At 49.8% G+C, this 18,117-nt stretch overlaps 1 protein-coding gene across 1 annotated transcript; it reads right to left on the bottom strand.

The window, feature by feature from the left end:
* Positions 1–13,302: 13,302 nt before the first annotated feature.
* LOC144168555 (acetylcholinesterase-1-like) lies at positions 13,303–17,917 on the bottom strand. Its single transcript, XM_077697513.1, has 2 exons — positions 16,416–17,917; positions 13,303–13,473 (listed from the first exon to the last, which is right to left on the bottom strand). The coding sequence occupies exons 1-2, from the start codon at positions 17,915–17,917 to the stop codon at positions 13,308–13,310; spliced, it is 1,668 nt and encodes a 555-aa protein (XP_077553639.1). The 3' UTR covers positions 13,303–13,307.
* Positions 17,918–18,117: the final 200 nt, after the last annotated feature.

The raw sequence follows: 18,117 nt of genomic DNA, 5'->3' as shown, positions 1-18,117 counted from the left end.
CAAGTCTTGATCAGACTTTGTAAATAGTTAAAAATCACATGTCCTCGTTATCATTATGATCATCATCGTCATCGCATTCATCTGGCGTAGCAAGCCAGGCAGCTTAGCTTCAATGCTCAGCTTAGAATTCAATGTGTCCTCCATGTTCTGTCAGATCAAATCGAACGCATTTTTTATTCGCTGATAATCTCTTTACGTTTGGGAATACCACACGTAGATGATGTTCGATTATTTGAGTTTCTTTCATGAGTAGCTCACTTTGCTGTTAAGAATGGCCTAGTGCGGCTGATCTAATGGGGCGAGCCCCACAATACCCGCAGCCGTCCCCTTGAAGATTTTCCCTCCCTACGTTATCTTTCGTTTGTGCTTTAGAGGGGCCCGACATATGATCTGACCTAATTTTAGGAGCTTCAACATGAAAGGACCGACAAAAAGGCTCGACAAATTTAAAGAGGCCCGACATGTGACTTGACTAAAAAATTACGCCCACCTCCCTCGCGAGAACCCTGGTGCGATGCGACGCTGAAGGGGTTCCATTGTGCGTTTCCGTTGGGTCGATCACTCCAAATGCGTGAGCAATCATCGGGTAATGCGAGAGAGAGAGAGAGAGAGAGAGAGAGAGAGAGAGAGAGAGAGAGAGAGAGAGAGAGAGAGAGAGAGAGAGAGCAAGCGTAACGCGGACGACCGTCGACTGAGAGACACTCCGCTTAATGCTCAGTGAGCCCGAAGGAGAGCAGACCGCGGAGAGAGAGGGCGCTGCACATGCGCACAGCGCGCTTGCGCCGCCCACCGGCGGAGTGAGAGCGCGCCGCACTGCGCGCGCCACAGATGTTGGGGGAGAGGGCGCGCTATCACGGCGAGAGGAGAGGGGGTGAGCGGAGGAGAGACGCAGCTGTGCGGACGCGGACGACGACGACGACGGACGCAGGACAGGGCCGCCGGCAAGAGATGCTCCTCTCAGCGTCGCATCTAAAAATTGGGGTCTGCGCTGTGCGCAGATTGTCAGACTTGCATTGCGCGATGTCACAGCGCAGATCACATTTTCGGAACGAAGCATCTTAACGACGAGGCTTGTCCGGCGTCCGGTGTCCGTGCTCACGGCACAGCACCGTGTAAACCGAAGCATCTGTGAACAAAAGGTTCACAAAAGGTTAACAAGAACAAAATAAAAGGTTCACAAAAGGTGTGTGTGTGTGTGTGTGAGAGAGAGAGAGAGAGAGAGAGAGAGAGAGAGAGAGAGAGAGAGAGAGAGAGAGAGAGAGAGAGAGAGAGAGAGAGAGAGAGAGAGAGAGAGAGAGAGAGCTCCTGGAGAGCCGTGCTGCGCATGCGCGAGGAGCATTGGATTGGATTGAAAATCGTTTCAGCAGCAGTAAGCACTCTCACGGGGGATTTACGGTAGGAACGATCCCCAGTGTTTCGCACACTCGTCATGATTCACTTCGTGTAGATGCGTGAATTTTTTTGGAGTCAAATCTGCTGCTATGTGTCGTCAGTGGCTTATTTTAAAGCTTTGATAACTGATTGACCAACTTTGTGAATCCTGCGGAAGCAGGTTTTATAGTGTGTCCGAAAGTCCTTATGTAGGTAATTTTGTTGTGAAATTTGTTCGACATTGATTTTTCAACAGGCTTGTTTGAAGGGTGGCGTTAGTCTGCGCTTATCTATAATGTGTTGTTTTTTACACGCCTCATAACCTTTTGATTGATACCGTTTTCTTTAGCATGGCTTTATACAACATAAGAAGGATGCACATATCATTGTGGTGTAGTGGCGCCCTCTAGTGGAGCGCCCGCTCACTGTGTGCGCTTGGTTGTATGAATTGTAACTAGATGTCGTTGCTGTGGACGCACGTGACGGGTCACGTGCGTATGCGTCTCGGTGCCGTCTGGTTGAACAATAAACGTTCTCTTTGGGTTCTGGTCTTGGTACGAGCAGGCCGCACTCTTTCTTCTTGGGCTTGTGGGTGGGCCCGGCGGCCGTCCCTCGCTCCGTCGCTGCCGAGGCCGCTCGCCGTCGCCCACGACACAACATCTTTTTGGCGACGAGGATGGGATCATTTTCTTCTGCTGCGACGACATCGTCGACGGGTCCGGCAGAATGAAAACGTGAGTGCGTTTGACCTCGCTCGAGTGTGACTGTCCGGCGCGTCTGGCGTCGCGAGGCCTAGCGTTCTTTGTGCTGACGCTTGTCGAACCGTCGTTTAGGCCTCGCCCTACTTCGTTCTTCTGCTTCTGCTCCTGCGTCTCTCTCCTTCCTGCTTGGCAGCATGGGCCTCTTCGATAACCTGCCCGTTTTCCTCGAATTGCCGGGGCCGCCTCCGATTCCGTGGCATAACTGGAAAAAATTGTTTCAGGCCCATCTCGAGGCGGCTGGCGGCAGCGACTGGAATGACGGACGACGCGCGTCGGCGCTCGTCAGCGTTTTGGGTAGGGAGGGGCAACAAAGGTATTTTGCTGAGGCGGAGCAGGACGAAGCAAGGAGGGACGCCGCCAGTAACGTGACCGACGCTAATGTAACCAGCCCTATCGTGACCGACTCCGCGACCGACTGTAGTGTGACCGCATCCTCGGCTCCGGCCATTTCGAAATTCGACCAACTTTTGGAGTAGCTGGACCGGCTCTTCGCTGCGTCTACAAATACGCTTGTTGAACGACATGAGTTCACAAGCCGTCGTCAATTTCGGGGGGAAAGTTTTTTAGAATACGTGACCGCTCTAAAGGAGAAAGCCGTACGTTGCAAGTTCGGGCTGACGTACGCGGAGCGCGTCCGAGATCAAATCATACATGGAACGTCTAACCCCCAGGTTAGAGAAAAGCTGCTCGCACATGGCGAAAAGTTGTCTTTGGAGAAAGCTGAAGAGATTGGTCGGAGTTTTGAATCGTTGTCGTTGGCGAACCAAGCCTTCGGTTCGCATCATCAAGTACAAGCGGTAGGCCGACGAGGAGAAGGTGGCGTCGCGGAAGATGGCGGTCGGGGAAGCCGCCGCGATCAAGATGGCGGCGTGGAGGATCAAGATGGCGTGGGCCGCCGGGGAGGCCGGCGCGCTCAAGATGGCGGCATAGGAATTCAAGATGGCCTGGCCAGCCGGGGAGGCCGTGACGTCATTACACCGGGTTCGGGAAGACAAGATGGTGGCCCCCAAGATGGACGTTTCCATTCGCAGTCAGCTGCAGAGTTTCGCGGTACAGTCCAGGCGAAGAAGTTTGCAGGCAAGCTTCAGTTGTGCGAACGATGCGGAAATAAATGGCATAATTCAGCATTTCAAAATTGTCCAGCCCGAAATCGGCGCTGCAACTCTTGTAATAAGTGGGGACATTTCGCATCGATGTGCCGTAAGCCGGCACCAGTGCATCGAGTTTCTTCGAAGGAAGCTACGGGATCCGCTTCGACACCGGAACCTGTAGAGCATCCAGCATCCGCGGAGATCAACGCACCCGCAAGATCTTCCGTCTTAACAGTCAGCACTTCTTCTAGAAAGGACTTAGTCGTCCAAGCGGAAGTCAGCGTCAACAATCCTCCAAGAAAGGACTTAGTCGTTCAAGCCGAAGTCAGCGGAGTGACCATGCAACTCTTAGTCGATACCGGAGCATCCGTGTCGTTGATGACTGTCGAAGATTTCAAGCGTCACTTCAGTAAACAGCATGCGCTGTCCAAGGCTTCCGTCAACTTGTGGAATTTTTCCAAACAACGTATCGGCATCCGCGGCTCATTCCAAGCTCCTGTTCAAGTCTTGCAACGGTCTTGCTCCGTCACATTCTACGTCACCGACAAAGGGACATCTCTTTTGGGGCTCGACGCCATCCAGCAACTGGGCATTCAGATCGACGGTGCGTCTCTTACGTGTCGACTAGCATCGGTGTGTGCAGTGCAGTTTCCCGTGAACGTGCCCCCGGGTTTCGAACATCTCTTCAACGGCGAGTTGGGTCTTGTCAAGGACGTCTCGCATAAGATCCAACGGCGGCCAGGTGTGACTCCAGTTGCATCTAAGCTACGACGATTGCCTCTTGCTCTCCGTGATCCAGTGTCCAGCGAGCTGCGACGCCTGGAGGACAATGATGTCATTGAGCGTGTCGACGCCTCGGAGTGGGTTTCGCCACTCGTCGTCGTCCGGAAAAAGAACGGGGACATTCGGCTGTGTGTGGACCTCCGGGAACCGAATAAGGCAATTATCATTGATGGGTATCCTTTACCGCATGTTGAAGAGCTGTTGCAGATGTTTCATGGTGCTGTTTGTTTTTCTAAGCTCGACTTAGCGTCGGCTTATCATCAGTTGTTGCTGGAAGAGGGAAGTAGGGACTTAACTACCTTTGTGACTCATGGAGGCTTATTCAGGTTTAAGAGGGTGTGTTTTGGTCTGGCGTCGGCGCCTGCGGTTTTTCAAAAAATGATGTCTCAGATCTTAAAAAATTGCAAAAATGTTGTTTGCTATCTTGATGATATTCTTGTGTGGGGAAAGACTCAAGCTGAGCATGACGCGAGCCTGGTTGAAGTCTTAACATGTATAGCAAACAGTGGCATGAAGTTGAACGACAAATGTCTTTTTTCGGTCAAGGAACTTGATTTTTTGGGTCACAAGATTTCGGCTGAGGGCATCTCACCTTTGGAGAGCAAAGTAAAAGCTATAGTTCATGCTCCCGCTCCTACGGACATAAAGTCACTGCAATCATTTTTAGGTCTTGCAGGATACTATGCCAAGTTCATAAAGAACTATGCAGAGATAGTTGAACCACTTCGCCTCATGCTCAGGAAGGGTCAGACGTTTTGTTGGTCTGATGATGCTCAGCGCAGTTTCGATCAGTTGAAAGCGTGCCTCACATGTTCTCCGGTTGTGAAGGTCTTTAATCCTGACTTGCCTGTACAGTCTAGTCCACTTATAACGATATCCAAGTGCCAAGAAAATCCCATCGTTATAACCGATAATCGCTATAAGCGGGTCGAGAAAAAAAAAGCCACAAGAGAGATCAAAACATTTTATTAGCATGCAAGTGAGGTAGTGCAACTGCTCGTTTGCAGAAAAGCCATAGTCAGTCAGCTTTGACTGCTTCACGCGAAGCTGACGCACATCTTTTTCGAGAGCATCTAATTGCTCCAGGCAATTAGATGATCGCCGCAGCGCCGCAGGCGAATCGGCCCTGGCGTCCGAACGTTCAGTCTGACTCCGCAGTGAAACTGGTGAAACGTTGAATGGAGGCAGATGCGGAGAAAAAAAAGCACTCAGTTCGGCGCGCAGAAAAGGCGAGGGAAACTTCCGAGCTGCGAGCAGTGCGAGCCGAACTGGCCGAACCAGCCAAACGTTGGTTCGGCCGGACGCGCAGACGAGGCCAAAGCAGCGGCTCCGGGAGGGGAGTCGGGAAGAAAAGCTGCTCCTCCTCTCGCTTGGCGCAGTCGACTCGTTTTCTGAAGGGTGGACGGGATGCAAGGCGCGTCGCGTGCTGTCGGCGCCGAGTGCCGGCGCCAGCGCCGGCGGCAGCTCGCATTTTCGGCGCGCGCGGTAAGCGGATTCAATCGCTATATCCGATATCGCGGCTCGGGAGCATCGTAATAAGCGGGTTATTTTACCATAGAAAGCATACAAAATTGGACGGTGCAATCGTTGTCCATCGTTATATCCGATATATTGTTATAAGCGGTATCGTTATAAGTGGATTCGACTGTAGTAGTAACTACCGACGCATCTGATGTGGGAATTGGCGCGGTACTACAGCAGCGGTATGGTTCTCGGCTTGAAACCATAGCCTTTGCATCTAGAACTTTGTCGGAGACTGAGAGAAAATACTCTGTGGGAGAGCGCGAAGCGCTGGCTTGTTTGTTCGCGTGCGAAAAGTGGCACATTTTTCTTTGGGGCAGACGGTTCACACTTAGAACTGACCATCAGGCTGTAGTTGCTTTGTTAGCCGCAGGAGACTCAGGTCGGAGACCTTTAAGGATTTCAGGTGGTCAGCTCGTCTGCTGTACTACAATTTTGACATCGAGTATTGCAAAGGGTCAGAAAATCTGGTGGCTGACGCTCTATCGAGATTACCCATTCAGACCGGTCAAGAACTTGTTAAGGAGGAAGAGATAGTGTCACTAGTAACATCAGTAGTCGATAAAGAAACCGTGCAGCTGGCAACGAAGGCAGATGTGACGTTGCAGAAAGTAGCAGAGTATGTGTCCAAGGGTTGGCCCGATAAGAAAAAGGTACACAGTGATTTAACTGCTTACTTTCATGTAAGGGATGAACTTTCTGTTGTGGACGGATTACTCATGCGTGATGACCGTGTAGTTATCCCTTGTGAACTTGTACCTACCTTCCTCCAGTTAGCACATGAAAATCAAGGAATAGTACGTACGAAACAACTTCTCCGGGAACGTTACTGGTGGCCTCAAATGGATCGCAATGTTGAAGAACATGTAAAGCATTGTCACGTTTGTCAGCTGGCAGACAAGTCTGCTAAGCCTCATGTAGCTCCGTTGCAGCCAGTGGAATGGCCTGAAGGGCCTTGGCAAAAGTTGGGAATGGACATCGTCGGTCCGTTAGATGTGTCGTACCCCCGATTTCTTGTTACACTAGTCGATTACTACTCTAAGTGGCCTGAGGTTCTGGGCACAAATTCCATTTCAACTGAGGATGTCATTAAGTTGTTGGACTGGTCTTTCAGTCGGGAAGGGCTCCCTGAGGTTTTAGTGACGGATAATGGACCCCAATTTGTCTCCAAACAAATGCAAGAGTATCTAAAGGAGAAAGGTATCCGCCACGTGTTCTCGTCGAATTATTACCCTCAGGCTAACGGCCAGATTGAACGGTTTAACAGAGTTCTCAAAGAACATTTACAGGTAGCCAGACTTGAAGGCAAGGATGCTTCGAAAAGCATTACACAATTTCTTGGGTCGTATAGGGTCACACCACATTCAGTGACAGGTCTTTCTCCAGCTTTTTTGCTGCATGGACGTCAGCCTCGTTCCAAAGTGGATATTAGCAACTTCAGGATACGTAAAAAGGCAGCAGAATCGGACAATTTCCTGCCTCATGTTCGGAATCAGGTCTTCACGAAGCAGCATAAAGCTAAACAGTACTTTGACAGAAGGAAAGGTGCGCAGCAGACCCGAATAAAGGTGGGAGATGTCGTAAAAGTAAAATTCCGTAAGCAAGGATTTCTGAAGTATAGTAAGCCGTTGACAGTGCAAGCTCAGGTTGCACCTTTCACCTTTAAGCTCAGTGATGGAAAGATCTGGAACGCTTCAAAACTCACAGTCGTTCCGAAGGGAATCGAGGTTGGCTCAGCACCGTATTCCTTTGACAATGTTGAACTCTCGTCGAGGCATAAAGAGTTTTTGTACTCTTTGTCTAACTTGGACATTTGTGACAGTCAGTCCCCTAGTACAGTTGTCAGAAGGGACAAGCCCCAGGGTTCAGACAGACCCTGATCTGTCGGAGGTTTCTACCAGTGCAAGGTCTGAATCCGTTGTCCCTCGGGAACCATTAGAATGTCAGGAAGAAAATAGTGAACAAATAGATCCAAATAACCATGTAGACAAAACAAGGGAAAATGAGGGGGCGTCTGGATCGTCAAATAATGCAAGTTCAACGTCTACGCGTCCACGCCGTAAGACTAAGCAGCCTCAGTGGCTTCGCGACTATGTGCGGTAGGGGTATACGTACGGTTCATGCTTTGCGTCATGTTGGACGTGTCATGTCTGTGTTGAATCGTATATCATCATTGAGTGTTCTGGATGGGTTTTTTTGGGGGGACTTATAGAACTGTCGTGAGCGACTGATAGCTGTTGTGTGAGTCAAGTGAAAGGAAGATGCAGACATTCTTCAAAGCACGGGAGAATGATGTGGAGTGTGCATTTAAGATGCTGTATGTATTTCGCAGAGTGTGCGAACTTCTTTTGCACGGGGAGATGATGTGGTGTAGTGGCGCCCTCTAGTGGAGCGCCCGCTCACTGTGTGCGCTTGGTTGTATGATTTGTAACTAGATGTCGTTGCTGTGGACGCACGTGACGGGTCACGTGCGTATGCGTCTCGGTGCCGTCTGGTTGAACAATAAACGTTCTCTTTGGGTTCTGGTCTTGGTACGAGCAGGCCGCACTCTTTCTTCTTGGGCTTGTGGGTGGGCCCGGCGGCCGTCCCTCGCTCCGTCGCTGCCGAGGCCGCTCGCCGTCGCCCACGACACAACAATCATAACCCTCCTCATTTTATACCATCTGCTCAAAGCGGCTCTCTACACCACTCAATTTTATGCAATTGGAACACTCCTTTCATACCACTACAACCTTTTCCATGATGTTATTTCACCACAGCACTGAAGCTCTTGGCCTTGGGTGTCCTTGCGCCAATGAACAATACTAAAGAAGAAGTCTTCAAAAGTGACCACTCATAGTGACACATGGCCATCCTGCTATACGCAAAAAAAAAATCTGCACAAAATTTCGTCATCAAAAGCAGTTCTTTATGCACGGTTCTTGAATCGTATCCGGGGTACAATGTGTTTTTTGACATATTTTTCTCCAGCTACCATACCGCTTTTTGTTTGTTGAAGAAATCGTCCATACAAGGCATAATAAACATGACTGCAAGCACAATTGACTGTTTGCAACTGCCGATGGTTTTACTGTTTACGTTATTTATTTATTTATTTATTTATTTATTTATTTATTTATTTATTTATTAAGAGATACTGCTGTCTTGATGCACGAGACAGCAGGAGTGGGTACATTAGAAAAAGAAAGAAAAAAGCACATACATTAGGCAGCATCAGAGAAACATACGAAGCATTTAAAACATATTACGAAATATGGTGAGGCAGTTCTTTCAAAAACAGTTTAAATGGTTTTTCACGCGCAGGGAACCATCTAGGTTGTTCCAAATCCCAACACCGGCTGGAAAAAAGGAATGCTTAAAGTAATTTACAAATGGTTGGAAGGGAACAATGTTGAGTGGGTGAAGTCGGCACGTCGCTTGTCGTGCTGAATGATAAAAAGTAATCGGTGCTTCAATGCAAGTGCGGCCATGTACAATCTTTTGTAGCAGAGTGATACGATCAAGTGTGCGTCGAAAAGCAAGGGATTCTAACGACAATGAGCATGCGTGGGATGAGGGAGAAAAATTGCGGTCATAACGGCCGAGAATGAACCGTATTTCTCTTTTCTGTATGCGCTCGAGCATATTTATGTCAAGTGCAGTATAGGGTGACCATACTGCTGAGGCGTATTCTAGCAATGGTCGGACGAGCGACTTATACGCGGTTAATTTGCAGTACTTGGTAGAGTGCTTGAGTGTTCGTTTTATGTATCCCAGTTTTTTAAGTGCCCAAGCGCAAATTGTTTCGATGTGATGGTGCCACTTTAGGTTTTGAGTGTAGGATGTATTCACAGAGTTTAGGTAGTGCCCATTGTAACTATAACTATACCTTAGCGGCTTTTTTATTAATAAATGTCAGTTGAACAGTTTTTTGGTAATTAATACTCATTTGCCACATGGTGCTCCAACCACAAAATGACGAAAATACTTTCGTCTGGACATCTTGGTCATGTGCATTATTTACTCTAGTATAAAGAACGCAGTCGTCAGCGTACAATCGCAGCTTCACTGGTGTGTCCTTAATGACCTGTGTGACATCATTATTGTAAATAAGGAAAAATAGGGCCCCAAGTACCGAGTCCTGCGGTACCCCGGTAGTGACTGCACACGACGATGACTGCGCATGCTCAAAAGTAACAATGGTGACCTCAAACGTAGTCAATCAGCTATGCAGCCTAGTATTTTGTCATCGTTAATAATATTTCTGAGTCTAATAAGAAGTTTTCTCTGGCACACCACATTATAATTTGCTATAATCTATGAATATGGCGTCAACCTGACCTCGAGTATTCAGAGCCGAAGCGATGTCGTGATTGAATTCAATGAGCTGTGTAGTTGTAGAAAAACCAGAGCGGAAACCATGCTGACTACGCGACAATACGTTGTTATCAGTGAGGTACTGAAGTACATGTTTATGAATTATGTGCTCTAAAAGCTTGCAACAGGTACACGTCAATGAAATAGGCCTGTAGTTAGAAATGAGTTGCTTATTACCCTATTCAAGCACAGAAATTACCCGACACAGGAATTACCCGATTTAAACTCAGGAATTACCTGACACAGGAATAAGCCACAGAAGGCGGACGTGGAAAAGTTGCGTACATTAAAATGACCATGGCGTTCCACCAAACAGCGTGGCAGGGGTGCGCCCCCGACTGGTGTATGAATAGAGCAACCGCTCACTCATGATGTGCCGTGATTTAGATGTGGCAAGAATTGCCGTTCTTCGACTGTCGCACAAAGCAGACCACTGCCGGGGGCTGGAGCTATCGTTAACCAATGAGAGCGAAAGCACCTTCTTCCTTAGAGTAGACTTTGAATAGCATCTGCGGCTCACTAGAAATCAAAACAGCCAAACCTATTTGGCCATTTTTGAATTGGGCTCCGGGAAGGCTCATTACCGCTTTGTGTTGTCGGGTTGTGTTTCTTCTGCGGGGGATGCCACGTTTGCCGCCACGCGCCTTGGCACGGGTCTACTATTCGCAGCTTGTCCTAACGACCTGCGAAAACAGCTCGCGTTGCAGAAAGCCCCGTTCTCGCACCAGGCCAAGGCGGCGGCGTCTTGCAGTCGTAAAACGTGCCGTCGCATGCCTTCGCCCTCCGGCGGCTTAGAAAGACGGCGCGGGATGGTTGCTGCGATGCCTCCGAACTCGCTTAGCCTCGTGCCGGGGTCGTAAAAGTGACAGTCAAAGGGTTTAGAGCAAAGCAGACATCGTCCGTGACCTTCGCTACAGGTGGGAAAATTTTATGGACACTGCCCAGTTAGCTCACCACAGTCTCTTGTGCCATCCGGTCAAAATAGAAACGCCGGGCGCATTTAAAGTCAGAGTGTTTGGTCACCACTCCTCTGTCAGAACAGGTAGCCATCGATTTGTTGCCGCTAAAATTACATGAAAAAAAAAATCACGCACGGTGCTGATGTGGTTCAATTACCGTCCCAGCATGGATTTCTCCCATGCACATTGTTTTTTAAATTCCGGAGCATTATTTCGACAACCCCGCCAGTTCATAGCTTAATTCGGTTTTCCTGGCTGTCTGGTCTGAAAACCGACCTCGCAAGTAGCCTATAAAGGGTGCACCACTGTAAGCACGGTATTACTGCGGTGAAGCACATTAATACGATAGCATTCTTTAGATTCCACCAGCAGCCGCTGTATGGCCTCACAACAGACCCCTCGCGCGTCGGTCGAGTGAGTCATACAAGTATGCAGGTAGTACGGTAGCGAAAACGTCGGAATTGCGCTACTCGATGTCTGGAACGACGTCAAAACCCTCTCCCCCGACAACTCCGCCACGAAGCGATACGTCCTCCCCTCGCATGGTCGGTGATAGGCGCGTATGAACACGTGATCGGTGACGTCAGATTCGTGCCTCCTTTCCGACGTAACATCAGGTGTATATAAAAGCCGCTTTCCGAACTCGGGATTGCAGCAGTAGAAATGGGGCCCCGCGATGAACCTCTCACCGCGGAAGACGTTCTATCAGAGTCCTTCAATGCTTTTTTGAACGGTATTAAGGGACTCTGGTTCTATTAAGGAGGCGTCGGCGTCAGCAGCAGAAGGCTGCTGCTAAAAAAACTCAAAAGCAGTGCCTAAAGCAGTGCCTAAAAATTTTGAAGAAGATGGCAAAAAAAGTGTTAGAAAAGACCGCGAAGAGATGCCTTGCAAAGAATGATCTAGATTTTCTTTGGTAGTCGGCATTTAATAATTCTGCGAAAAGGTTTTTACCTTCTGTGAGTGGGATATCAAGTCAAGTTTACATCAATGAATTTTCCCGCCTTTCTCATTTTTTCTTTCCCCCTTCCTTCCTTCTCATTCTATTTCGCTAAGTGAAGTATTTTTGTAATGTGCAATGCTGAGAAATGCATCGAACACCCCACCATGTCCCCGAATGATATTGCCAAGAGCCTTTTTCTTCGACATCCCATTCTCAGCCTCTAACGAACGACTGATGGAGATGGGCATACACAACACCCTAGACGAACTGGTCGAAGCCCAGCGCACAGCACAGTACAACAGACTAGCCGCAAGCGCCACCGGAAGAGCCATATTAGATCTTCTACGCATCTCCTATGAAGACCAACACGGAACAAAAATTTTGCTTGGGGACGAGTTACGCGCGCACCTCAGTGTGGCCCCTTTACCTAAAAATATGCATCCGGCGCATCATCAAGAGAGACGGCTGGCCCGAGCCACGGCACTTCACAAGCAGTACCACTCCAACTCAGAGGTCTGCTACGTTGACGCGGCGGACTACCCCAGACGAAGAGCGGCAGTGGCTGTTGTAGTAAACCAGCAGGGCAATACAGTCGCATCATGCTCCGTCACAGAGGCTAATCCCGAAATTGGGGAAGAAGTAGCCATCGCTCTGGCCGTTGCGGGCACGTCGGCCATGACCATTATCTCCGACTCCAAGACCGCACTGCGAAATTATTTACGAGGGAGAATATCCAAAGCTGCAGCCAAGATAATTCAAAGCAAACCAATCCTGCCCTCACGACATATCCGTTTGATATGGACACCAGCACACTCGTCTCTCCCGGGAAACGAGATGGCACACGAAGCGGCCCGAGGATTCAGCTACCAGGCCGACTTCGAAGATAACGTGCCGTCATCGACGGGGGGGAGAGACAGGCTGGCTACATATCAAGAAATTACCCAGCATTATAGATTAGGCCGACGTAAACTTCCAGCCGCTCATCGTACACTTAGCAGAAGGCCTCCCATTGCATGGCGCAGGGTACAATCGGTTGCATGGTGCAGGGTACAATCGAACACCTTCCCACACCCCGCCCTGTGCCACCGCAACTTTCCAGAAATATACACAGATAACTGCAAGTGGTGCGGCGCCGCAGCCGCCACGCTCCAACACATGGTTTGGGCGTGTCCCAGTAAACCGGAGACACCAAATGTACGCATTACGAGGCACGAACAATGGGAGGCCGCGCTGCTTAGCTCCCAACCCGACGTCCAAGCAGCAGTCGTCCAGCTGGCGGAAGACGCCGCCAGGGCCCATGGGTTCCTGACCGCCGTCTGAAGGGACGAGGACACTGTCACTCCGAAGCAGTGACTCCGTCTTAACAGAGACGACTATAATAAAGTTTTTTCATCATCATCTTCGACCGTCCTGAACCAAGTGATCGTACCTTGCGCACTTATCCGCTGAACTTGAGAGACCAAACGCAGATTATTCAAATGGTGAGTTTATTCGCTCTCACGCGCAATGATCTCGGCGTACGTGATCAGGGCGTGGCGACGCCGAGCAGCCTGTACAGCATACGGTACGTGTCGCAGCCTTGGTCGTGGTAGCCCGAACCGATGCTGGCATTGACGGCCCGCAGGAACACGTGCAGGGGCTGCTCCTTGCTGAACACGGGCCACCCGCCGCCACCGGGCATCGTGGGCACGCTGCATTCAAACGAACGCCGGTCAGCACTCACGCGCGTAGATGAACGAGAAGCTAGTAGTCAAGGTGCTTAGCCGTCATTTCACAATTATTGTCTTATATGAGCCATGAAGACAGACATCCTTCCTTTATTAAGAAGAGTCAGCTACTCATAAGTCGTTAAACTTCATTCCGGCATTGAAGATCATTGTTTTCGGCTAAAAAATTGTAAATATACGCGCGCGCGCGCGTGCATGTGTGCGTGTGTGTGTGTGTGTGTGTGTGTGTGTGTGTGTGTGTGTGTGAGAGAGAGAGAGAGAGAGAGAGAGAGAGAGAGAGAGAGAGAGAGAGAGAGAGAGAGAGAGAGAGAGAGAGAGAGAGAGAGAGAGAGAGAGAGAGAGTAATTGAGTGAGTGAGTTCACGTTCACGTCCGAGATATAGTTGTGCGTTCTTTTGGGAGGGGGGAGGGAGCGGCAATGGAAAGCTTCCCGAGTTATGTTCCCTCTGGCGTATCACTCGCAGGTCATAAAACCGCGGTACGCTGGGGCTCTCTAACGCTGCACGCGCCAAAAGCAACTTTTGTAATAACAGCCTCTCTGCCCTGATCCCTGGCCACTCGAAGATAACTGGCTACTCGAAGAAGATAGTCCTGTTCGGTACGTTTCGTTACTGCAGCGTTTAAAAAGAGGCTGCCGGAGCTATTGTTAAGACGTAAACACTGTTGCTATTCTCGGTATGTTTTTGCCACGGGCTCGGAGCTTGCTTTTCTCTGCGAGGGCAGAATGAACTTCTTTAGGCGTCGGTGTTTGCATCTCAAAATAAGCCTTTGCACAGATTTCATAGCAGTCGCTGTGTTTATTGACTTTGAAGGTACGGACTGTGGCGCATGATCGTTTTATGTCTGTATCGCAAGTGGATCCGTGCGAATTACCACCTAGATTCATTTATTACACAGTCTAATGACTGCTACGTGTTTGTGTGCCGACTGTGTCAGCCACCTCCGGGAATTCAGCCGACGCGTTCCTTGTCGAACCCGACTCAGACAAGGAAAGATGCGCAGAGATGCACTTCGCGGCGTTCAAAACAAGACCGCACAGAATGTGTGTGCTAAACGAAGTGCGTTCAGCCTCGTAACGGAAACTCGACTTTACTTGGAGCAGCAGCTGTTGTTGTTTCTTCTAGGTTGCATGTCTATCAAACGACCCTCACCTATGTCGCTGGCTAGGAGGATGGTATATTACAAGAGATTATTTCTTTTATTTGTCCCCACTGCTAATAGTATCTAGCGACGTAAAATCGACATTGTTAACAACGAAAAGGAATAAAAACAGTAAGGAAAAAACAATACTGAAGTAAAGAGAATGGGTTATGAGACTTTTGTTTTGGCCATACCTACAATATTTTTATGCCGAAAAGTCACTGGAATGTCTAATTGCATCGCATTGATGAACCAAAAACATATCTCACGTTACTGCACACATGAGCTCATTAAGAATCACCATGATTTAAAAGTTCATGGCTAGATAAGAAACCGTCTGATCTCAGCAGAAATTATATTTTGATGCTGGCCCCTGCCAACGCTCTCTCACAAGTGGCGAAAACATTCCTAGTTTCCCGAAGTATAGTGGCTCTTGCTGGCTTCTATAGCTTCGGTAGCGTGGACAACATTGTATGCGTGTGCTTTTCACGTTAATGTTTTTTTATTTCACTCCTCTTTCTTGCTTAGGGTTCTTTTTCTGGCAGTTCTCTGGTAAACCTCGCCTCCCTTTAGCACTGGTGCTCATTTTTACGCGGTTCTGGTTTAAGTCGGCTGCACGCACTTTCCGTACAGGATTTGCTTTGAAGGTCCGTTGTGATCCACAGATTGGTTTTGTTGCACGCATGCTAGTTTTTGTCACATTCATGTACTGTTGTGACTTGGGTGGTCTAATCCCCCCGCTGACGCCAGTTGTTGGGACTTGCGCCGTCAGATCCCACCACGTTCACCAGTCACGCTACCAAGATGGATTCCTGAACCCCGGAATCACAACAACTGGTGGCAGCGGTGGGATCTGACCACGCAAGTCCCAACAACTGGCGTCAGCGGGGGGATTACATAGAGTTTCATACTAATATACACTAGAGGGAAATCAGGCGCCACTGTCTACTGGAGTCGCACTTCGGCGAGCGTTCCGTCATGTACCGGGCAGACACGTTCCACTTGTCCTTGGCATGGCTCATGAACAGGCTGAAAAGTTGGCTCTGGTTGCAAAAGGCGACAATATTACTGTAGAAGGTGCACCAAATTTGTTTTGTTATTATAAAATTAAACCTCCAGAAAGATTAATTTGTCAATAATTATGTAGAAGCTTCATGCCCGATGAACAAGAAACAAATGTTACCCTTTTTGTTGATTTTGGCTTCGAGACAAAAAAGAAGCCATATGGCTATCTAAGCCAAGTTGGCGAGGAACGTCGCGCTTATAGTGTCAATGAGCACTCCCGTCACCTTTGGCGAGTCTGTATACCCGCGCTAACTTTTTTTGTGAAAAAACTAGCCGGGACTAAGCTTTATTATATTGCGCCGCCCACGTGGCCCGCGACTGCAGCGACAGATTTCCCTCTAGTATAAATTGGTATGAAACTCCATGGGGGATTAGACCACCCTACGCCCAACAAATGGTACCTGCGGTGGGATTAGACCACCCAAGTCACAACAGTACCACCGCGCGGCCATGCTCCGTCGAGTCCGAAGGATGCCAGTAGTGCCGACTAGTGCCGTTAGCGCGATTAAAGCTACAGCCGTTTGAGTTATACTATATCGAGTCGACGCACACAAAAAAAAAAGTAAAAGAGAGGAAGAGTGAGAGATAAGGGTGGCATTCTGGGAACGTTGGCACTCCATAATTACAAAAATTGCGCAAAAAAGGGGGACACGGACGAGGTGAGGACATAAAACAAAGAATGAGAGAACAGCAAAGGCGTACCCGTTGTTGACGTATGAGCCGATGACCTGCATGGATACCTTGCTCTGATCGCGGTCTTCATCCGTGTAGCGATCGGGAAAGCGAAAGGGCATGCCGAACGTGAACTGCAGGTCCTCGAAGTGTGTGGCGCCCATCCACGGTGGCCAGGTGCTACGCTCGGAGCGGAAGTCGAACACGTAGAAGTACGTCGGCCGGTTCGTCTTGGCAAACGCCTCGACGTAGAACTTGGTCGGGCAGAAGATGACGAAGTCGCCCAGCGTGTCCACCAGCGCCTGTAGGTTTCCGCTCCAGTCCGCAGTTCCTGGGACTCGACGCAAATACGAGTCAGTGACGATGGACTGCATCGCTTTCGGCAAAAAGCTGAAGTAATGGCGTGCAGCAAAGTCCGCCACCTCCTTCTTCGTCAGCCTAGGGCCCGATGGTGACGCAATGAACGACGGCCCCCGAAAGTAAGCAAACATACTGCCTTCGTTAGCCATTCCTCCAGCAAAGATGCTCTCTAAAGGTATGAACATTCCTTGAGAAATTGCAGCCAGCTCGGGAAGGGGGAGGAATTCGTCCCTGTGTGAGGGCGTGAAGGTCACCAGCTCTTCAGGGAACAGAGTGTCCTCGGCGTCGATAATCTTGTCGACAGGCGCCCGGCGAAGACAGTCAACGACTTGGTCCGGGTGTGTTTTAGATGACGGTTTCGACGCGTCTAAGCAGCCAACGTAATTAGCGATGCGGTCAGCGTAAGCGTTGCCTACGACGTTTTGCGGTGGCACGAGCCAGTAGTTGCTCCCACTGGCCATTATGGCGCGGTGAATGAGACCCGCGTTAGCGGGCGCGACGAGCATCGCTCCGATGCCGATGGCCCCCGCGCTCTCGCCGTAAACGGTTACTCGCTTCGGGTCCCCTCCGAAATGGGCGATGTTGTCCTTAACCCAGAGAAGGCAAAGGTGCTGGTCCCAGAGGGCGTAGTTTCCACTGGACGAACCCGGACCGGTGTAGAGGAAACCGAACGAGCCAACTCTAAAGTTGATCGTGACCACAACGACATCGCCTACAGCCGCCAGCGTCTTTCCGTCGTAGAGGGGCTCAGAGGCGGAACCAGTCCTGTATCCTCCGCCGTGAATCCAGAACAGAACTCCCATTGGTTTGGGCGATGCAACACGGCTCCAGACGTTCAAGTAAAGACAGTCTTCACTGACTTGGTCTCTGTGTACGAGCCAGGGAACGGGAGGAAACGAGCCGTTCGCCTGCGCGCAGGGGCTCGCGAAGCTCAGCGCGTCTCGGGTCGTGGGAAACCAAGGTCTAGCAGGGGCGGGCTTGCGGAAACGAAGATTTCCAACCGGGGGCTCAGCATACGGGATGCCCAGGTACCGCGCCACGTCGACGCCGTCCGCGTCCTCGATTATACCGCGCACGTTGCCGTTTTGCGTTTTGGCTGTGATGTACCTCTCAGACGAAACACCAGCCGCAACGGTGAAGAACACGGCAAACACTGCTGAGACTGCTGACATGTTTGGCAAAGCGTTCCTCGTGGTACGACATGGCCTTCGCTCACTTTATAACAAACGCTCAGCATCGCGGCCTTGACGCTACGAAGACAGCAGAAGGTCCGAGCAGGCCTTTAGAAACTATATCTTCTAAAAATCTTGCAATCCGCGATTTTCCCTTTCGCCAGCCTTGACGTTCCCGTTATTAATGTGTCCAAGGAACA

This window comes from Haemaphysalis longicornis, unplaced genomic scaffold, assembly GCF_048455015.1.
Source record: "Haemaphysalis longicornis isolate Haplotype H1 unplaced genomic scaffold, Haemaphysalis longicornis Haplotype H1 scaffold_2, whole genome shotgun sequence".
In the NCBI taxonomy this organism is placed as follows: domain Eukaryota; kingdom Metazoa; phylum Arthropoda; class Arachnida; order Ixodida; family Ixodidae; genus Haemaphysalis; species Haemaphysalis longicornis.
Note: the sequence above shows the minus strand (reverse complement) of the source record. Positions and strands in the feature narration are given on the sequence as shown.